This window comes from Falco peregrinus, chromosome 6, assembly GCF_023634155.1.
Source record: "Falco peregrinus isolate bFalPer1 chromosome 6, bFalPer1.pri, whole genome shotgun sequence".
Taxonomy (NCBI): domain Eukaryota; kingdom Metazoa; phylum Chordata; class Aves; order Falconiformes; family Falconidae; genus Falco; species Falco peregrinus.
The window spans coordinates 16,837,036-16,859,593 of record NC_073726.1 but is presented as its reverse complement, the minus strand read 5'-3'; the positions used below and the strand labels follow the sequence as shown (position 1 = coordinate 16,859,593).

The 22,558-nt window shown below is 44.1% G+C and overlaps 2 protein-coding genes across 15 annotated transcripts in view; one reads left to right on the top strand and one right to left on the bottom strand.

Moving 5' to 3' along the window:
• The window catches only part of KMT2E (lysine methyltransferase 2E (inactive)), a 62,446-nt gene extending 49,548 nt beyond the window's left edge, over nucleotides 1-12,898 (top strand). For 4 of the 8 annotated variants that reach the window (XM_013304079.3, XM_027795445.2, XM_005243480.4 and 1 more), the window contains 10 exons: nucleotides 228-482; nucleotides 663-807; nucleotides 1,574-1,827; nucleotides 1,942-1,998; nucleotides 3,315-3,881; nucleotides 6,861-7,159; nucleotides 9,187-9,275; nucleotides 9,377-9,484; nucleotides 9,643-9,734; nucleotides 10,608-12,898. In XM_013304079.3, the coding sequence (XP_013159533.2) occupies nucleotides 228-482; nucleotides 663-807; nucleotides 1,574-1,827; nucleotides 1,942-1,998; nucleotides 3,315-3,881; nucleotides 6,861-7,159; nucleotides 9,187-9,275; nucleotides 9,377-9,484; nucleotides 9,643-9,734; nucleotides 10,608-12,125 (3,384 nt within the window). In that variant the 3' untranslated portion in view covers nucleotides 12,126-12,898. Of the gene's footprint in view, nucleotides 1-227; nucleotides 483-662; nucleotides 808-1,573; nucleotides 1,828-1,941; nucleotides 1,999-3,314; nucleotides 3,882-6,860; nucleotides 7,160-8,219; nucleotides 8,355-9,186; nucleotides 9,276-9,376; nucleotides 9,485-9,642; nucleotides 9,735-10,607 lie in introns of those variants that run through there. The other 4 variants (XM_055807453.1, XM_027795446.2, XM_055807455.1 and 1 more) reach the window with 2 other exon arrangements.
• A 1,830-nt stretch (nucleotides 12,899-14,728) lies between these two features.
• The window catches only part of SRPK2 (SRSF protein kinase 2), a 147,340-nt gene continuing 139,510 nt past the window's right edge, over nucleotides 14,729-22,558 (bottom strand). For 4 of the 7 annotated variants that reach the window (XM_055807460.1, XM_055807462.1, XM_055807461.1 and 1 more), the window contains one exon: nucleotides 14,729-16,385. In XM_055807460.1, the coding sequence (XP_055663435.1) occupies nucleotides 16,201-16,385 (185 nt within the window). In that variant the 3' untranslated portion in view covers nucleotides 14,729-16,200. Of the gene's footprint in view, nucleotides 16,386-21,482; nucleotides 21,909-22,558 lie in introns of those variants that run through there. The other 3 variants (XM_055807457.1, XM_055807458.1, XM_055807459.1) reach the window with 2 other exon arrangements.

Below are 22,558 nucleotides of genomic sequence, written 5' to 3'. Positions count from 1 at the left end.
ACTTCGGCATGTAGAGCAAATTTATAGTGATTCCTTCTCCTGTCCCCATTACTTTGCTAAAGCTGTCCTCATTCTTGCCCTATGTATTCTTAAATTTGCAGCCTGGAAACTAGCTGTTTTCTGGGTTGTGTAACAGTTGACTAGGTGAATAATTAAACTAAACAATTCCTAAAAGCCACTTATAAAAGCACTCATAAACCACTAATTTTTTCTTTCTCTCTGTTTAGCACTTGGTCAGTGAATGGTTAAGTGAAAAGAGTGATAAAACAGGGAAGCCTACAGACAGTCTATCAGAAAGGCCTCTACGCATAACTACAGACCCTGAAGTTCTGGCTACTCAACTGAATTCTTTACCAGGTCTCACTTACAGTCCACATGTATATTCAACTCCAAAGCACTATATTCGTTTTACTTCACCATTCCTTTCAGAAAAGAGGAGGAAAAAAGAACCTGTGGAAAACATTACTGGCTCTTGTAAGAAGGTAATGCTTCCCTTCATTATGGTTCCCCATCCCATATTAATTAAAAAAGTCTTTGTTTGCTAGCACAAATTCAGGCAGAAAAAAGCTAGATTGGCAAACCAATTCTGTCACGTGTAATGTGTTTTGAAACATTTATTGTTAATCTCTTAAAGTCACTGATTTGAACTTGATTTATTACAGCGTTGGTTGAAGCAGGCTTTGGAAGAAGAAAATTCAACAATGATTGATAGATTTAATTCACCATCACAAGAGAGATCTAGAAGTCCAGCCATCAATGGTGAAAATAAAAGTCCTTTATTACTGAACGACAGCTGTTCCTTAACAGGTGAAGCTTTTATTAGTATGGCACATAAGAGCTATGTCACCGTAGTGAAATGTGGAGGACTCTGTTTTTTAAAGTGATGAGTTAATGAAAATTCCAGGGGTATTTGCACTATTTCCTGATACTTTCCTTGAAAGAAATGCTTAGTTACGTAGTGGTTGGGATTTTGTCCCCTTTGAATGTATAATTGATACTACATAAGTAACCACTGTATCTCATAGTGTTTACAGTCCACAAAAGACTGCCATTTTTGACTATGGGTATTAAGAGATTAGATTATAAATTCATTTTCTGTGCTGTTCTGTATATTTAGAATTCCTTCTAAATTCAGGTGGCCTGTTGCACACAGAGGAAAAGCTGTGTAATCTTGTAGGCAAAATGAAAAATGGGAACATGCTAAAAACTAAATACACTTCCGTAAGGATATGGAGTTTATGAGATAATTCCTGTGCACAGTCCTGAACTTGGAATTTCCACTTTTTAGCTGAACAGTCTTAAAAATGCAAGGAAGTTGACTTTACCTATTCTGGAAACAGAGACAGTTCTTGCCATCATCCTAGCACACAAGTTTCAGGTTTTGATGTAACTGTAAGCTCTTAAGAGTGTATTTTTTCAGGAAGCCTGCCCTTAAGAGGTTTTTGTAATCTTACTGATTCTTTCATATGGAATTCTTCATCCATATTTAATTCATTACATCAGGTACTTAAACAGTTGTAAGTGATTACTATATCTAGACCTCTTCTATCTGTTCTCTAATTTTAACACACAGATCTAACCACACCACTAAAAAAACGAAGACTGTATCAGCTGTTGGAGTCTGCATTCTCAGAAACCTCCACACCAACTCCTTCTCCATATGCCACACCGACTCATGCTGACATCACTGTCTCCGAGGCATCATTGTTTGCTACTCCACCTAGGATAAAACCAGAAGATGAAGCTTGTAGAAATGGTTACAAACCCATATATTCACCAGTTACTCCTGTAACTCCGTGTATACATGGAAATACCATGCACTTTGAGGTAAGATTTATAGTGAATTTCAGCACGTTCAGAGAATGTGTTTAGATATTCTAGTGTAAATCACTATTGGTACTCCTGCTAGAACTGACTTGCAATTTCTTCTTATTCATGTAGAATATTTCCTCACCTGACAGTTCCCCAGAAATAAAAAGGCGAGCTTACAGTCAAGAGGTAAGGATATTTGCCAAAAACTGCAAAGGGTATCTTGATTTCACCTGTATGACTGCATCTTTCTTAGTAAATGCTCTTCACCAGGCATTGCAGGTTTCCTGGAATGTAACGGGTAACTTCTATGCAGGTTTTATTTGCTTACTACTCTGTATGTCCACTTCACCTGTTTCATTTTGTGTTTTAAATGTTTCTCTCTCCCCTTTCTCTCTATCTACTTAAAAATCCTGATGGCTGTCATAGAAAGGAGTAACTACTGCAATTTATAGATAAGAACAGAAAAACAATGCTTGTGCTTTTCAGCCTGTAGTTAAATCTGAATTAACATTTCTCCTTGTTACCCCAGTATCTTGTAATGGTTTTTATTAAGCCTAATTATGCTCAGAGTGAGAGAGCAGAGCAGAAAGGTAATAAATGGATGTGGGTGGATTAGTTCAGGAGCAGCAAGTGCTGCTGGAATGTGCCCAAGTACTCCCAGCCTGGGGGATGGATGTGTCTGTGTCCCAACGCTGGAGACTTTCACTTCTGGCCAGCTGTGTAAATGAATGATCTGGATAGTCTCCCCTGGGAGTTCAGCACATAATGTAGGGGGGTGTGTGTTAGGTTAAAATCTTAACTGTTGAAATACACAAAGTTTTTCATACGATCGTAGCTGTTGACTGAATATAACAATTGCTTCCAAACTATTGTAACTGAATGTTTTAATGTTTATCTGACTCAAATAGAGAGGTTTTACTTAGGAACTTTGCTTTGTAATACAAATAATTTTAAAAGGATTTATGAAAACATTAAAGCATGGTGATTGAGAAAAGCTGCTTCCAACCATGGATATGTGCTGAGTACAGTTTTAAGAAGTACAAAAGTAGTTTCTTTAACTTAATTTTTTTTCTCTCTCTACAGAGTACTGATTTGAATATTGTCTCAAAATTTTAGAGTACGTTTTCCTCCCCACCCCCCAAATGAATATTTTGACCCTGAGGATCCTTTTTATGTTCAACTGAAGCAAATGCTTTGTAATTTCTTGGCTGGGGACTTGCTCCTGTTGAAGCTCCTCCCCTTCCTCTTTGAGTTATAAAAGAAAACCTGGCTTTTAAAGTTTATTTTGACTTTGGTTAACATGCATTTTATTAAAATGCTTTTACATGATATATAGTAATAATAGAAGTAAGTGTCTGGCTGTAGAATTTTTTTTTTAAACCAGACAAATTCATGGTTACTGGAAGGCCTTTAATCCCACTTAAAGGCACAACTGAGTATCAGAATAGTTGCCATTTTGTTGGAGTGTGAAAAAATAGTTGACATGCTTTTTCTTCACACAGGGGTATGACAGAGCATCGATTCTAGCACTGAATTCTTTCAGAAATTCCAACCTGACAGAAATGGGCCTGCAAGAAATAAAGACTATTGGATATTCCAGTCCAAGGAATAGGACTGATGTCACACGGCAGTGCACTGGAGAAATGGAATCTGTATCAGACCTCCAGCAGCTGGGACTCGAAGTTATTGAGCAAAGTGCACTGCATAAAAACCTGGAAGCCCCCACACATGATAGGACTGATTCAAACAGCCAATTAGAAACTGCTCATTGTGGCCGGGGCACAATTTATTCTTCCTGGGTAAAAAGTCCCGACAGGACAGGTGTAAATTTCTCAATGAATTCTAATTTGAGGGACTTGACCCCTTCACATCAGTTGGAGGTAGGAGGTGGATTCAGAATAAACGAGTCAAAGTGCCTGATTCAAGACGATGCTAGAGGCATGTTCATGGAAGCATCTGTTTTTTGTACTTCAGAAGATGGAATTTCATCTGGCTTTGGAAGGACTGTCAATAACGACAACTTGATGGATGGAAATTGCACACCCCAGAATCCTCCACAAAAGAAAAAGGTTATAATTTTAAGAATCATTTGGTCTGTGTTACATAGTCTGCTAATGATATTTCTTTAACGGAAAGAAACATAAAATAAAAAACAGCTGATGGCTTATCTTTAGGTACTGTAATATAGTAGACATTATTCAGGGGCAGTAATGAAGAGCAAAGAGTAAAGCTGCATATACCCAGTAGTAAATTAATTTTTCCAAGTAATAGATACACATTCACCTTTATTTCATATGAGTCTTAAATGAATTGCTCATTAAATAATCGCTTTTGTGGTCTGAAAAAGGTTGCTTATGCCACCAAGTATTACAATATTCTGTTATACAGAATATATGCTAGTATCAGAGCGATCATGTACTGCGAACATTTGTTATGAATTACAGCAAGAAATTGCACTAACATATGTATGATACTGATGCTTTAAAAAGCCCATTTTTATATACTTAAGGTGTCATGGCTTCACTGTTAGAACTACACAGAAATCCTAGGTTCCAAGAAATCTTCTTGGCTTAATTTCTTTTTTTATAAAATATTGTGTTTGAAAAATAAGCACAATCTAAGTCTGCTGCTCTCAAAATGGTTCTTGTAGGCAAGTTGTGTGGTCATGGGCAGCTTGAACCAGAACTGGAAGCTACTCTGCATAACTGTCCTTGTCTAATTGTACAGGAAAGCAGAGTCTACCTTTGCTCCTTGCAGAAAAGAAGGATGACAAACATGGAAGACGATAGTCTCTCTAATGCAACAGCTGGCCAGTTCTGTGTCATAACAGACTGAGTAATCTTTCTTGTTTGAAAGATGTGATTTATTTTCTTTATGGAAATAATGATGAGGGGGTGGTGTGTGTTCTGTGTATGCACATGTATGCAGAAAGGGGTTTTGGTTTTTTGGTCCCACTGAAACCCCCTGACACACCTTCTTCCCTGTGCTCTGGGGACATCCTGCTAGGGAGCACTCATGGTTCTTCAGAAGTTCTCCATCAGAATTGGGTTTTCATTTACTGTGCTTCAAGCAGAGATGTAACCGAAGCAAGATGGTAGGAGCTCTGTTCTTACCTGATCCTGGCCTTGAAAATTTTACAGATCCTCTGTGTGTTACTTCTGGCAAAGCCAAAAAACCAGAAAAGCCAAAATTTCTGTAGCTTCCTTCTTCTTTGAAGGTTAAATTAATTTCTTTTCAAATCCCAGCAGCACTTAGCAAGGAACAGGAGGGAGGGTTACTGAAGCACTGACAATTGTGGATTCTTCCAGGTTGTTACTGCTGAGGGTTTATGCTGTGCTAATCCTCAAATGAAAAAAAGTGTGGCTACCTCCTGACACACACCACACACAAGCTGCCCAGGATTGCTGTCTAAAAGTCTCTGTTTGAAGGAACAGTCAGAGAAAACTGTATCTGTACCCCTGAAAGAATGGGGTTTAGGCTTTCTGAAGAGACAAGACGCCAAAAAAAGGGGGGGGGGGGGGGGGGGGGGAAGGGCAGCTTTTTACAGTGTAAAAAGGGGTGGGGGGAATCTCGCCTAAGGAGAAGCAGAGAATACAAGAATTTTAGTAGAATAATAAAACCCTTTGCCTAGAATCATGTAAGACAATGTACTTAATGCAGTTATTAAAGGAGATTTTCCAGATTTCAACATGTCTATGGGCATTTGCTGCTCTATTTTCTCTCACCATTGTACAAGCTGATCACATTTTGGTATGGTCCTGTACATTGTGGACACATTGCATAATTTCATGCATTCTTAACATCCAGGTTTGCTTTAAAGCAGTATTCTTCAAGGGATCCCAGTCATGTGATGTGGAAATTGTTTGAAAACAAGAGCAGTTCTTAACCAAAACTTTCTTTTACTAAAAATAAAGTATTTTTAACTGGTTTTATCCTGACCTGTAGCTGAGTCTTCTAGTGGGTAGATCTGTTTGAAAGTGAACAAACACAAAGCCCTAGGACTTTAGACAAAGCAGACTGCCTTAGTTCTCTCTGTGTAGAGAGGGATGTCCACTTTTATCGAGGACTAAGCCAGTTAAATATGAATTTTTTTTCATTATTGCTCCTTAGTTTCTTGTTTTGGGTTCTATATGGTTCTGAGTAGGTTGTTGATAACTAGAGAAAAATATTGAAAGACATCAAATGTCATTTCCACCAAACCAGTGTCATTACTGAATAAAGTAGGTCTGAAGGTCAGTATTTCAGCTTTCTGCTTGAAATCCTGAAGATACATAGGGAAAACTGTTGAAAGTTATTTTTCTCACTGAAGAGAACTTACTAAACATTTAAACTTTTCTATTCTATGGAAGCTTTATGTAGTGATTTTATATAAAAAAATATGTATAATTTAGAAACCACTCTTGCCTTTGTGTGTTACTGGTTTTGGTAATAAACTTTACTTGGAATTTAGCTTTAAAGTATGTTCTTAATCAGTCTCTTTTAAAGTGCAGTAAAGACAGAAATTCAAAATAAACTGGGAAAAGAATGAAATTTCAAGTTGTGAATTCTATATATTAAAGAAAAATGTATGAAGAGCTTAGAGTCCTTTGATGCATGCATCAAGAGTGAAGCAGAAGCACAGCGGGTTTTTCATACAAGGGAGTCAGACTGAGCACAGTGTGAAATCTCTTCAGATGAGCTTTACTGTATCAGTATTCTAATGGTGCAGTTCCAGGGGAGGCCTGTGAAGTGCCCTGTAGCTTCAACCAACCGTATGACTTCGGCAGCAAACCTTTTGCTGACCTGCGTCATTGCCCGTTTCTTTTCTGAGGCAAAATGCATACTACTTTCTCTTGGCAGAAACTTTTACATCATCCTTACAGTCATTGGTAGTAGCTCAGTACTCCAGAAATTCACTGCAGATGTGGTGAAGTATCTTCAATTAATTTATCCCTTTTCTTTTAGAACCAAGTAAATGGTATGTCTTACCGAAAGAAACGGTGAGGAAGGGAACAAGTCAACTTCCCTTCTAATGTTTGTGATTTTTTTTTTTTTTTTTTTCTCCCTAGGTATCTTTATTAGAATACCGTAAGAGACAACGAGAAGCTAGAAAAAGCGGCTCAAAGACAGAAAACTTCCCTCTGGTTACTGTATCTCCTCATGCTGCTGGTGGAGGAAATATTAGTAACAACGGTGCTAATGATGGGTTTAACAACAGTGGTGAAAACGGGGAGCAAACTGATACCGCTGCAAGCCTACCTTTACCACTGCCAACTACTGTTTATAATGCAGCCCCAGAAGACAACAGCAACAACTGTGCAATTAAAGAATCTTCTTCCAGCGAAAAGAATGAACCAGAAGTTCAGTGGTAAGCCATAAAACTGTAGGACTAAAGTGCTGAAGAATTACTTAATTCTAAGTCTTTTCTATTTGAAATCTAGTTTTCATAGGTAAGGGTACAGTTGCAGATTACTAATTGGAGGGCTCTTCTTTCAGATTAGTAGAGTTATCTTACCTCTTTCCTCAGAAATACAGCAGATACCTCGTAAAGACTAGAATAGATGGAAAGTTACCCATAAGATACTGGTTAGCTTATTTTCATTGTGCTTTGCTTTTTTATTTTCTGAGAGCAAAATAGGTATTGGTTTAAGCAAAACAAGTTGCCTAGTTCTGTAGATTATAAACTCAATGTAGGTAAAGTACAGTTTTAAGTTTATAGAAAATGGCATCGGTGAGTAGGCGTGCTCCTTCCACCATTGCACAAGCTGGGCTGGGTGTGCTTGCTAGGGTGTGTGGAGGAGAGATAAGCAGCAGCAGGATGGAGAGGGTGCTGTGAGAGATTTTTAGTTGGTTTGGGTTTTAGTTTTTCTCAGCATGGCCTTGGCTCTGCTCTCATGCCCTTATATCTCCACTGCTTTGTCTGTGGGCTGAAGAGAATATTTTTTCATCTTAAATCTCAAAACCTTTCCAAAAGTACTGTAGGGAGGAAGGGTGGAACAGGAAAATAGTCTGTATTGATTAGGAAAAGCTTACAGAAGACTTCAGGATATTTGTTTTTCAGTGATCTGGGGGGAATGTGTTTGTGGTGGTTGCTTGCTGCTGCTTAAATGCAGTGTGCAGGGCTGCATGCAGTCTGCCTAACGGCTCCTTCTGCCCAGGTAGAGAGCGTGTGGTGATACTCGGATCGTTGTTTGTGATCATTAAATGGTTCCCCTGTGTGCAGAGCACGTGCTCTGTTGGATGTCACACCAGATACCCCACCAACCAGAAATCCTGGGCAGACAGACACGGTGAAGGGGGATGCGAGGGAATGACTTCAGTCTGTATAAACATTGCACAACATTTTCCACTGCGTTTTTGGTAGCCTTAAGGTCAGCTGTGGTGATGCTGTCTCCAAAAATGTTATTAGCACAAAATATACCCTGCAGATGTTCTTTACGCTGTAGAGAAGGCCTAACAGTACTGGGGATGAACGTGGGCTGAGGAGTTGGAACATCCTCCTGCTCAGATGCTCCAGCTGTTCCAGAATGGAAGGATTTTGTAGAGCCAGTTGTAGAGAGAATGTAAGTGGAATCTTCAAAGTTTCACTGAAAAGGGGCTGAAAGTTCACTGTGCAGAAGCTAGTGTATTGTATTGTAAGCAAAGAATGTGGGAACAGGCTAAAGGGGGAAGAATTTATCAGCAAGTTTTTGGAGTAATCCTGTAGACAGCAGCACCAAAATTTCAGTACAACAGTATTGTAAAGCAATGCTGTAAGGTTTTGCCTGAAAGAAAAAGAAGAGATTTACAGAGTGCTGTTGTTTATGGTGTTCTTGATCTGGTTGTTAGACATAATTGACTATAGAAAGCAGATATGACTCTTAATTTCTTACACACTATCTGGCAAGTTAGTAGAAGCATAAACGGAGTGTATTTGTAGTTGTGAAGTATTTATAATTACAGATCCACTATTAAAGAGCAGTTTCTTAAACTACAACAAAACAAAAAAACCCCACATTTCCAGCTTTGGAAGAAGACAGTTTTCTACAAATGGAGAATATGAAGTAGTACCTGCAACTTTTATTTTTTTTAAATGTAGTTTTTCACTTTTCGTGGGTCAGAGAAGGAGAAAAAATAACCCAAACCCCAGAGATTTACAGATGTTGTTTCCCTATTAAGAGGAAATGTGAGTTCTTTTAATGTAACAAGGTGGCAGGAAATCAGTATATTGAAAATTGGGAGAAAATAGATACAAATTACTTAATAAATCCCAGTTATGTACAACTAGTTGACTGCATGTAAGAGCCAGGTAACACTGTAAATTTTCTCTGACCCAGTATTTGCATATACATTGTCCTAAATTTGGTCTGCGGAAGTACATTCTCTTAAATTTTAAATTACGCTTGTCTCTTCTAGGACTGCATCAACCTCTGTGGAACAAGTGAGAGAACGAAGTTATCAGAGGGCTTTACTTCTCAGTGATCACAGGAAAGACAAAGACAGTGGTGAGTTGATTTATCATGTCGAAGGTAGATAAATCTAACCAGTTCCCCTGTGGTAGTCAGTAATCATTCTAATACTGTGTTTGGGTCTGCTTCATCTGTAGGGGGAGAATCACCTTGTAGCCCATGTTTACCGTCTCCACCTTCATCTCATTCAAATCTCATTTCCCAGTTGCAGCTTAAGGTCCCTTCTTTCCCTGAATTTATGAAAGGTCAGTAAGCAGATGACCTTGTGTGACACTTGACATACTGAATAGTCTCTTACAATAACATCAGTAGCTCTTTTAAAGTCAAATATAAAGTGCTTGACCATCTTTGTGAAAGACTAGATTTTCCCACTTTGATATTTGTCTCTGCTTTATGTCTGTAGAACCTGATTCGGAAAATCCAGAGCCTACTTCTGAATGTCCGTCCCCAGATACTTCGCAAAGGACGTGTAAGAGTCCATCAAAAGCAAGCAAGGTATGCACAGCGTATGCAGGCGCGCGTGTGTTTGCGCAGACATCTGTTGTATAATATGCATATGAGTATGTATGTACGTCTCTATCTTAAAGTTAACCTCATGATTTACTACTAAGGTTACATACACGCGTGTTCGTCTGGCTGTGCGGTAACTTAACATAGGTGAACATTGGTAAGAATAGTTGTGGTACTCCATACATGCTAAGAAGTTGGTTTCTGTGTAAGCATTCATAGGTGATCTTGCGTTCTGTAGACGTGGAAGAGATTGTATCGGTGGATTCAGTGTCGCCACAGCTCTGCGGGGTGAATGGTGAAGAACTGGCAGTCAGAACTGACAGCAGTAACAGGCTTTATGTACTTCATAGCTTAACAGGAGTTTGCCCTTGCCCCGTCAGGGTTTGGCACTGCCGGAGTAGAGGTACTGATAGGAAGAAAGATGTTGAGTAGCTGCCTGTACGGTATTAAATGAAGTAATTCAGGTTGTAACGGTTAGTCTTACCTGCTTGTGCTATGCCAGTTTTAAGATGTTAAATCACTCTAAAAATGGCGTTATTTTTGTAAATGGTCTCGTCTGGAATTCTTTCTCACAGACTCAGAAATCTAAAACTTGGAATAACAGATTCTGACTTTGACCTGATGGGTCGTATTTCTGTTACTACTTTAAAATACACTTGCTAGTCTTTGACCAATGATTGATCTATCCTTGCTAAAAATGGTGTCTTGCTAAGTTCAAGCTTTCTATTGTTACTGTGCCTCAACACTTCTTTTCACGGTCAGAGGGAAAGAATATTCTAGGAAGTTCTTTTCATTCTAACACGGGTGTAGTTGAATATTCGGAATGTTTTGCACTGACTGACTTTCTCTTCATTTCAGCCCTCTTCACCGAGTCCTGTAGTTTCAACGCAGTCACTTGGGAAAACACCCACAAAACCGGATTCGCACTGGGAAACTGCAGCTAATGCACCCGAGGCCGAATGTGCGAACCATCCAAAATCCGAGCTGCAACAAAAACAGCTGACAAACAACGTCCAAGCACTTTCAAAAAACCATCCATCTCAATCACACCTGCGCAGTTCTGCTGAGCAACTTTCACATTCACAGAAGTTGCCTTCTGCACCTTTGAAGCTGCATTGCCCCCCTTCACCTCACGTCGAAAATCCTCCCAAGTCCTCTACGCCCCACGCGCCCGTGCAGCATGGTTATCTTTCACCAAAGCCTCACTCGCAGCAGCTGGGATCTCCGTACAGACCTCATCATCCACAGTCACCTCAAGTTGGAACGCCCCAGAGGGAAACACACCGCAACTTCTATCCGGCGGCAGCAACCCTTCCGCCTGGGAATCAGCAGCAGCCTAGCGGACCCCTGTTTACTCAGACAACTTCAGGACAATCTTCAGCTTCTTACAGCCAGTTTAACCAACAAAATTTGAACAGCAATGCACCACCTCCCCCGCCCCCCCCCCCACCCCCTTCTTCTACGTACTATCAAAGCCAGCAGCCCTCTGGAAACTTTCAGAGTTACAGTCAGCTGAAGGGCAGCATCCCCCAACAGACTGTCTTTTCATCTGGACCAAATCAAGCACTTCCCGGCACTGCGGGTCAGCAGACGGTGCCGGGACACCACGTAACGGCAGGGCATTTTTTGCCTTCTCAGAACCCCAGTATTCATCACCAGGCATCAGCGTCTGCCGCTCCACCTCCTCCTCCGCCACCACCTGCTCCAGGCCCTCACCTTGTACAGCAGCAAAGTACCCATCAGCAGCACTCCGTAGCACACGTCGTCGGTCCAGTTCATGCCATGGCAGTAGCGCCTGGATCGCACATTCATTCTCAGGCTGCTGGTCACCATTTGCCACCGCCGCCTCCGCCACCAGGTCCTCTCCCCCACCACCAACCTCCCCATCCTTCAGCGGGACACCAAGGTTTGCAAGCACAACACCAGCATGTTGTAAACTCTGCACCTCCCCCTCCTCCACCCCCCCCCTCCACTGTTATAGGCTCGGGGCATCACCCAGCATCAGCACAAGGGTTACACCACCCATCTCATCAAGGACCCCCCCATTTTCCTTCAGCCGCTCACGCGAGCGTGTCCTCTTATTCCTCACAAGCCCCACATCACACAACGTTAGGACCTGGACCTCAACATCAGCCTGCTGGAACAGGACCTCATTGTCCACTCCCCGGTCAGGGTCCTCACCTCCAACCTCAAGGACCAAACAGTATTGCAACACCCACTGCTTCGGGGTTCTGCCCTCACCCCGGCTCCGTAACCCTTCCCCACGGAGTGCAAGGGCAGCAGCAGGCGTCCCCTGTGCCTGGACAGATCCCCATTCACAGAGCACAGGTGCCGCCCACTTTTCAGAACAATTACCATGGGTCAGGGTGGCATTAGAACAGATCCCTTTAATTCTAAACATTTTTAAAATGTTCTGTAATATAACCTGTGTATATTTCGTATGTACCTATTCAAGGTACTTTTTAAAGCTTGTACATGATACTTTGTATAAAAGCAAAACACCAGTGCTCTTTCATTGTATTCTTTCCATTTTTTGCTTTTTAAAATTCCTGAAAATGTGCTGTTAAGCCAGTATTAGGTATTTCTTTTTATTTTGTAAGTGGACATTCCAGCGGTTTTTTCTGGCAGTAGGTTTGATGCTGCATAATCTTTAAAATTTTATTGTTGCAGTTAAATTCATTTAGTGAATGTTTTCTATATTACTTTTATACATATGTAATTAAATAAGTACACAGGCTAAGTGATGGCACTAACAGTTTTTTTTTCCCCATTTTCTTCTGTCAACAGTTCTTCGTGTGCATAGAGCTAGAAAACAATGCAATACAAATTTTTATAGTTTTGGTGTGGACATGGCTTTTTGTTTCATCAGTTATTTGCAGGAATTGTAATTTAATGTATAGACTGTTTCTAATGTCTCCGATGAGTGCTGTAAATACTGTATTTCTTTTTGCTTGTACAATTGCTTAAAGCTTCTTTCATTTGATATAGTATTGTATATAATAAGTCTCTTTTGCAAAAAAAAAAAAAGTGTGATCTTTGTGAAAGTAGTACAGTATATGATCTTTAATTTTTTTTAATATACTGTCACATTGCAGCACTGGTTGGGCATTTTAATTCATGTTAATAAATCACGATTATGTCAGTTTTAACTGCTTGTCCTAAAAGGGTGGTATGTCTTCAGGGAAGTGGCCTCAAGTGTGTAAAACACACAGCCTGGCCCCTCTCTGTGAGGCTGTTCACTTCCCTGCAGTTTCCAGCTGTGCTTTATTGCTGTAGCGTGGACAGATGTGGAACTGGCTGGAGGAGGGGGGGTTATTTCACCTCCGGAATGTAGAGGTGAGGAAAAATCACTCTTAAGCACAGCGGGGTCCGGTGTCGCTTTACCAGTGGGTTAATCAGTGGGTAGCGCTGTTCGTATACCAGCGCTGTTGTGCACTAAAGCTGTACTAGACGTGTCGCTCTGCCCTCGGTTACAGGCGCTGCAGCACCACCTGTTTGCCTCCTCTGGCGGATTTCAGCCCCTCCTGTTAGTGCAGACTGCGGAGAGCTGAGTGAGCGGTGCTGCAACAGGGTATGGAACGTTACCAACTATAGAGCAGTGTGCTTTTAAAGGGAGGGGTATATTCCTGCTGCTGAAGAGCTGTTGCACTTACTTATCAGGTGCAGAGTTATTCCGTAACTGGTGGGTGACAGTGTCCTCACGTCTCAGCAGTGACCGCTGTCATAACCAAACTCTGCTCAGGGGCTCCGCCTCGGAACCAAAGAAAACCTGAAACTGGATGGGAATTGGCCGTTCCTACACACTGGAAAAGGTGGTAATTCTTTTTAACATAGGAAAAAAAAAAATGGGCAGGGGCTGCTTTAAATGCTGATTTGCCTCCCATTATTCAAAAAAGTAGTTAGTAAAAATAGTACAGTACAAATACTTCCCTGAGCAACCGCTGTCTATGCAAAACAGGCGTTGCGTGGAGTACCCCGTTCTGTACTAGCACGAAGCAGAACAGGATTAGGCCATTGACCGCAGCAGAACAACCCACCCCACCCTGACTGCTCAGGCACCGTTTTTGACAAAACTGCATCGCCCGCTGTAGCCCAACATTCAAATCTGGTTGTCCTGCCCCTGCCCCCTTCCATTCCTCCATGACGGATGTCAGTAATAGTCTCAAATACAAGAAAGTGTAAAATACACACTGTACGGGGGGTGCGGTCTTACAGCAGCATGAGCAGCTGCTGTTGTGGAACAGGACTGGTGCCGCGCGAGGTCCCCGAGTCCCCTGTATCGCCATGGCCAGGCGAAGGGCAGAGGTGCTGCAGTTACTCGCCTTGCCTGGCTCGCATTTGAACTGCACTAGACGCAAGCGCGAGGATTTTCTATGTATTCAAGAACAGGCTTCTAATTAGCTGCAGCAACTAAGCACTACTGGGGGCTAGGCCAGGTGTGAAGATGAACGTAACGTTTACCTCTAGCTCTGGAGTCCATTGTGGCATTGTCCTCAACCCGTGTCTTCCTTGCAGCCATTAAAAGCGGTTCCAGTGTGAAGTGCTCAGGGTGTGGAGGGTGAAGGCACGCGGTCCTGAAACCCAGCTGCTGGCGGGGCCTCGGCACGTGGACCAGTTCCTCCCGACTGGTGCGTGTGTGTCACGCTGGGGTGGCCTTGCAGTTTCTTTGTGGAAGCGCGGCTGCACCAGCCTACCGGGGACGGGGTAATCGCCGGCTTGTCCGCAGTAGTTAAACACCTTGTATGAAATACTTCCTTGGGGGTTTGTCACGTCTCACCTAGCACCCGCTTACATACCGCCCCTGGGGCCATACTACCCTTCAGGACGCTCTGGTTTACACCAGGTGACGTATTTTATGAATTAACACAAAAGCTGTTTTTTCTCTTGGGCCGAGCTAAGGCAGCCCCCCCGCCCCATCACCACAACTCGGCCCCGTTGTTGCCATGGCTACCAAAGATTCCAATGACCAGCACAATGTCTGAAAAAACAAACCACTTTAATTAGACAACTGCAAGCACCTCAAACAACTGGTTATTGTTACAGCATGGGGCTATCTTCTCACAATCTAGTTATTGCAAAGGCATGTGAATAAATTTCATATGGACAAAAGTCAAGAAAAAAGTGGCACCATAGTTACATGAAGATCAGAAGTAAGCTTACATTCATCCCACTGACTTCTAAGAGGCCAAAACACACCTCCGTACTGTACATTCTAAAATCTGTATTGCCTATAAGCTTCAGCCTATGCAGCTTGCTTTTTTTTTTCCTAGGAAACAAGTAATTGTTGCGTGCATCTTACAACGGGTAGTCGTATGTCTAATGATGGGAAAGAAGAAAGCTAGTGCAATTTGTTTTAGAAACATGTAAAGCTATGAATGGAATGAGCATGATCTCGTTTCTTGGATTATTTTACCCACTGCACTGTAAATAGCTGCAGCTATATCCTTCCTTAACTGATGCCAAGCACACACTTTTATTATAAAAGATCAGGAATTCTACACAGAGAATGGTTCTCATGCTCTACTTTTAATTTTCTTTTTTCTTAAGGTATAGTACAACTTACAGTGCTTACAAAAAGGCAACACCATATGGTACCATGTCTTCACTATCACATTGTAAGGGAAATTGCTATTTTTCTTTTCTTAAAAGCACTTAAAATAGGCAAAAGTTCTAAAAGGGAGTGCTAAATGATAATGCATACTTTATTAGAAAGAAGTCTAGCCTTCCTTTAAAGTGCCATTTGGGGAATGAAATCCTGTAAACCAGAGCCACTTTTTTTAAAATCCAATGAACGGGAACTGCTACAGAATAGAAAGTTTACACAATTCCTTAAAGCAGTTTAAAGTCCACTACATGCAATTGGTTTGCTATAAAGCTCTCTAAAACTTAGTCGCTTTACTCTGAAATTGAGTCCCCAGTCCCATATTTAAATGGAAATAAACATTTACAGGGTGCATTTACATACACTATAATACAAGAATGACGTCCCTTTGCCAGAAGATAAAATTGTACAATTCCTCGCCGTAACTCAGTTCTGACTTGATAAATTTCTTACACTCGTAAATTATATAATATGCATCAGCTAAAATATTTTTTTTTTTTTCATAAATAGTTACAAAACTTGCCAAAACACATTGGGGGGGAAGTTTCCTTTGTTCAAAAATCTGACATCTGAATGCCACACAACACAAGAAACAATGCTTAAAGACACGTTAAGTGTTTTCTGAAGAAAGTGGGTGAGTAAACTACTAGCTGAAGACAAAAAGACTACCCTTCCCCAAGAACACAGTGCACAAAAAGCAAAATGTCAAACAGTACCTCAAGCAAAATAAAGGTCTGAGGATTGAAGCCAGCTCACGTGTGATCCTGCTAAAGAATTTGTGACAGTCACCATTTAGGTCCAATGCATTGGAAAGTGGTTGCTGGCTTTTTTTACAGCTGGGAGACTCTGCTAAGAATTCAGCCACGGATGCCTAAGGCATTCTCCAGCTGAAGCACGTTTCTCTGGGACCATTTCTAGCATGGGAATCAGGAAATCTGTAAACTGTGCAGCATCTTCGTGAGGCCAACCATACTTCTCCACAAGCACATCAAAAAGACTCCAAGGTTTCAGCTTGGTAATGTGTCGCAGTTCTCCTGCAAACAGAAATAGTAGTGGCATTAGAAAAGGACCCCGTTAGCCCTAGTAGCGACTAATCCCTGTTCCGTTTTTCTCCCACTCTGCATTCACAGCACCTTGACCAGGCTGAGAATCGTTATTGAGGAAGGGCAGCACAGGGCAAGCTTGCTCGAGGTCCTCAGAGGAGACGAGGATGGCCGACGTCAAAACCAAGAAATCAGTCCTACAGCAAACCGTACGTTACACCTGGACTCCACGGTACACATCATTTCTGATGCTTCCTTTTGGCTTCATGCCGTCTCCCGCACACACAGGCTCTCATGCACACACACGCTCACGCCGTAGACAAAAAACCACGGCAGGCCTTCCCTTCTTAAGCAGCCAACAAACCCAGACTTTACGCACACTGCTGCAGCCCTAAGCTGGAGGTCTCGGCAACCACCGAGAGGCCACTGCCCCGCTGCATGGCAGCTGCAGGCAACGCAGCCGAGCAGCCATCCGTTCCAAACCAGGCCCAGCACAGAGGTTTGGCACTTGGAGATTCTGCTCCATCCCTCAAACACCCCCAAGAAGCTGGGTCTGAAGCCCTCCACAGAAGGAAGCGCCCGCTTTGGCTATGTCTCCTTCAACCAACCACCGACACAAGCGGTGGCAGCAGCTGCAGCACTCGAGTTCCATCAAGGGAGGGCATCTGGCCACCCCGGCAATGTGATTCAGACCAAAACAAATGAAGGAGGCGAGAACCCTTCTGCCATTCAGACCGGCAGTGTTATCCAGGTTTATCCACAGGTCATCCAGCGATGGGGAAGAAAGACTCTCCTGCCTCCTCCCCCGCCATCTCCCTTCTTCCCAGGCATATGTCAGAGCCAGGTGGTCTCTATGCGATGCTACAAAAATCACCTCGGAGACCCTGACAGTGGTGAGCCTGCGTGTCCCCTGAACTGCTGCAGTGTGATGGCTCTCGCCCAACACCCACAGCTTCACAAGCACGCTGCACCGTCCAGTATGGGGGTACACGAGCCATACTATTTTTAAGCCAAGTGGTTTGGCAACGTAATTGTCGTCCCTGGCTGTAATCTACTGCCCATAAAATGCCATCAGACATCAGCTTGCAGGTCTGAGTTTCTACACATCCCTGTGGCTGCAAAAGTTCCAAAGCAGGAGAAAAAAACCATGTCTTCAGACTGACCCTGAGAGGGGGAGCATCTGAATGCCACAGATTAAAAGCACCACAGGGCCAGCAGGACACAATTCTGCTGCCTCGGGCCATAGCAGAAGGTTCTAGGCAAGGCGCAACACTTGGAAAAAGCAGCTCCCTGGGTGCTATCTTAAAGATCCCCAAAAAGCAAGTGTGCATATGGTCAATCACTCACAAGAGAAAAAGAAGAGACCTGCTGGTAATAGAAAGTCAAGATGTGCTTCCTACAGCTCGCCCACTGTCCTCTTCCCATCTCACAGGGTGGGAGGGGTGCCGAGGTCGAGAAGAATGAAAGCAGAAGTGATTCCTGCCGGCCTGTGTCCGTACATTTCCAGTACCCTTGAGTCAAACACAAAAAGGCTGTGCTCTGGGCGCGTGTCACTAGCCCTCGTTCTCGTGGGGGACTCCAACCTACCGTACGCCTGCTGGAAACACAGCACAGCGGGCGGGAAACGGCCACGGAGGTTCCTGGAGTACGCGGAAGAGAACTGCCTGCCACAGCTGGTCAGCGAGCCAGCCCGGGGAGATGCCCCACTGGGCCTGCTGTCAGCAAACGGGGAAGGGCTGGTGGGCGATGTGTGGTCGGAAGATACCTGGGGCATAGCGAACATGGTATGACAGAGGGTTTGGTTCTGGGAGAAGCAAGGAGGGGGGTCAGCAGAGCAGCCAGCATGGAATTGCAGAGGGCCAGCTTTGGCCTGTTTAGGATCCTGGTTGACAGAGTCCTGTGGGAGGCAGCCCTGAAGGGCCACGGGGTCCAGGCAGGCTGGACATTCTTCAGGAAGGAAGTCTCAAAGGTGCAGGATCAGGCCATCCCTATGTGCCAAAAGACGAGTTGGTGAGGAAGACCAGCCTGGCTGAACAGAGAGCTGTGGGTGGAACTCGGGGGGAAAAAGAGTTTACCACCTTTGGAAGAAGGGGCAGGCAGCTCTGGAGGACTACAAGGATGCCACGAGGTTACGCAGGGTGAAGATTAGAGAGGCGAAAGCCCAGCTGGAACTCAGGCTGGCCGCTGCCATAAAAGATAACTAAAAATGTTTTTACAAATACATTAGAAACAAACAGAGGGCCAAGGATAATCTGCATCCTTACTGGATGCAGGGGAGAACATTGCCACAAAGGACAAGGAAAAGGCTGAGGTACCTAATGCTTCTTTGCCTCAGTTTAATACCAAGACCAGTTACCTTCAGGTTACTCAGCCCCCTGAGCTGGAAGACAGGGATGACGAGGAGCAGAATGAGGTCCCCACAGCCCAGGACAGGAAGGAACTTGGTCAGTGACCTGCTGCTCCACTTGGACACACACAAGTCTATGGGGCTGAACAGGATCTACCCGAGGGCACTGAGGGAGCTGGGGGAGGGGCTCGCCAAGCTGCTCTCCATCATTTACCAACAGTCCCAGCTAACTGGGGAGGTCCCAGCAGACCGGAGGTTAGCCAGTGTGACACCCATCTACAGGAGGGGCAGGAAGAAGGATCCAGGGAACCACAGGCCTGCCAGCCTGACCTCAGTGCCAGGAAGGTTATGGAGCAGAACATCCCGAGTGCCACCACGTGCCACATGACAAGCACAAGGCCCACCAGCCTGACACCACTCGGGCCATTCACATGGACTTTCAAAGAAATGCTAAAACCGTAACAGTAAGTGAAAGATTCCTAACAGAAGCTCTTTATTTAGATGTTTGATAGTGAAGCACCCAGGAAATATCCTGAGAGGACAGCAGAGTTGTCAGAACTGTAAAACCCCTGTGGCCAAAGCGGAGGCAGCGACAGACCTTCTGAAAAATGGAATGTTAAGTCAGACAAATTATTAAATTTCTGAAGGGCCGGGGGTGGGGGGAAGATGCTATTTTAAAGCTTTCTTTGATGACTGCAGTACAAAGAAACAGAGTTAGACTATGGAATTTGTCAAAGACAAAGCTGTGTCACCGCACAAGAGGGATATGGATTACTGAACAGTAAGAAAAGGATGACATGAAGGACTGGGGAAGCAGCAGGGGGATATCATCTGCTAGTATGTATTTAGAAGACACGCTCCTCAGAACTAATACAGGAACTGCTGGCGAGGCCCCACAGTACTGAGGTGGAAGAGAGGGAAGTGGAGGAGAGCCCTCTCCTTTCTTCCAGCATGGTAAGTAAGCAGCAGTGTTTTTCCTTGGTACAACTTCCAATGGGCAAAGCCAGCACCTAGCCGGCATCTCACACAGGTTTAGGTCACAAGGAAACAGGGCTAGGAAATACCAGAAGAAAACTAAAAGGGTCCACAGCCTAGCAAACATAAAAGCGTTTTAAAGTTTTAGTGCCAAAACATATTAATCATTTCTACAGACAAAACAGCTTTCATGAAGGCACTGGAAAAAAGGACTCACTGGAGTTATTACGCGGCTCAGTCAGGATGAGACCCTATAAAAAGTATGTGAGCATTTGTGTTATAGTGACTAAGCAGTAACTTATAAATGCTTTTCCTTTTTTAAATGCACCCTCCTATTTTACTGAGAAGAAGGGACTTACTTAATCCTGTAAACTCGTCAGTTGGTAACACCTTTCCTTTTGTGCCTATGACTTCAGTGGCAACTCAAATATTTCAAGTTTGCCTCTGAGGTTGAACTTGCCTAGGGACAGGAGCAACACCGAAATCGTAATTCCTCGATTTTCACCCAAGGCTCATGTTTTCGAAACAGGAGCCTACAGTTACATTTCTAAGCCCACTTCTACACCGCAGCATGAAATTTTTGCAGAAGCCCCAGGCCTGTACTGCATGGCTTCTGATCTCAAGTGCTCAGGTCATAAGCAGATGAGTACAAAATGCTTGCTGGCCAACTTATGAATTGTATCGTTCCCTGCCAGCCCATCAAACACAGAACCCTCCCGTGGGCACCAGAGAGGCTGGCAGTACTGAGGTGGCCAGGAAAAAAGAAATGGATATCTGGTGCCCAATTCTATGAAAAAAATCTCAAGCGAGCAGGAAACCCACCACCTCCATTTTCCCTCCACAAAGCGTTTCAGTTTTCCTGACTTGTAACAGTAGAATAACTGGTATGATCTGAAAATGCAGCTTGGGCTATTACGCCTTCAGCCCGCATTTGAGATTTTCTGTTTTGAGCAGAACAGATGGGATCCAGTCTACTTAAGCTTCCACAGCAAACTTGCATTTACATTTTGTGTGGCAGCTGAACCAAGTCTTTCAAAGTGCTTAAATCCCACCCAGAGCCAAGGGAGACGACGCCTCTGAGGAATGTCAGTGACGTACAGGCCCTACAGGACAACAGCGGCACTTAGCAGCGGAAGATCTCATGGAAGCACGTGGAACTCTTCACTTCATGGGAATTTTACAAACTACCCTCTTCTGTGCGCCGCAGACGCTGTGGTTATTGTGTAACTGTTAGGTCATTTTAAGGTTCTACGACATCATTAAAAAAATGCCAACCCACCTGGTGTAAAGTGAAAAGCGGGAACGTGAGATATGCTTTAAGGGGGGTCAGGCTGGGTGGTCTTTCTAATTCAGTACCTGCCTCTGACGGGGGCGGCGGGCAGAGGCAGGGAGGGCGGGCAAGGAGCCTTCCCGAAGGCCCTGCCCACGCTCCAGCAGCTGCAATTCCTGTGGCGGGGGGTGCCAGAGGCTGCCCCCTGCCCACCTCTTTTACTGCTTTATACAGTGTGGGCCTCTCAGCCCTGAGCTTGTTCATCTCTGTCGACATGAGTCTCTTTTCCAGGCTGCTGCTGCTAAGGCCGCTCTCTGCGAGCCCTGTGGCAGCGGGCTCCTGAAGCTCGCCGCTGCGCAGGGAAGGGCTTATTTTCAAGCCACCCCCGCAACTTTCACTGGGTGTCTCCCAGCCCTCACGTGGCAGGTGCTGGAAAACTGCAGCCGTCTTCAGCTTATCCACTAACTTCCTGATTTTGTAAACTTTATTATTCCTCCGGCAACACTCTCCCCTCCACGCAAAAAGCCACAGGTATTCTAGACTCCCCCAAACGGCAGTTGCACCATCCCCTTGATCACCACTGCTGCCCTTCTTCACACTGTTTAATGCCATTACATCCTCCTTAAGGCGATGAAGACATGCAGAGGTCCCTGCTGTACCAGAAATACCCACGCACACGCCAGCCCGCTCTCACGCAAGGGAGGAATGAATCACTGGACTGTATCCTGGCCCATGGTCCCAGCCTCTCAGAGCACAGTGCTGCTGCCACTGCTGCCCCGGCACCACACGTGCCCAACGCAGCTGGCTGGCACCAGCGCTGCCAACGAGCTGCACGCTCAGGCACGGGCAAGAAAGAAGCCACAGCACTGTTCAGCAAGAAAGCGCGCTCATCAGCTGCAGCCAACAGCCCCCGCAGTTCCCCCACCACATAAGGGGATGCTCCTGAGATACCATGTCCCTCCATACAACACAGTGTTGTCTCAATATATTGAGGGGCCAAAAGACTCTTGAAGCATCACCACGCTCCTTCACGTGTCAAAAACCTGTCTTAAAGGGCAGCCTGAACAAAGACAAAGTACAAATTTGTAAAAGAACTGCAAGGCCCAGCGCATTTGTTCAGATTAATTACTTTCTTGTATCAATTGACAATTTTAGAGGGGCTGCACTTCTGTACAACGCCAAACAAGCTAACTCATCACCTACAGCTGTGGCACTAAGGCATTACAGTAATTCGGAGCATTTGAAGTGCGACAGCACGGAGCACAGCAGAGCAGCTTTCTCCACCACTCTTGTCACACAGCGATCTTTTCTGCATGCTGTCCCTTCAGGGAAGTTCCGAGTGCGTGACGACTGACTACATGCAGCTGCGTGCCTACTGCCCCCTGGGCAATATTCCCTTCCCACCTTGGTTAATCCTTGTCAGTGGCATATGCTGGACCACTATGCACGAGCAAAAGTAGCTGACAGGTGATTTTCCATCGCATTGCAAGCTATGCATCGCTCGATTCCGTACATTTACATGAACACTGGACAACAACTTCACACAGACATTTGTTATCATCCACACTTTGT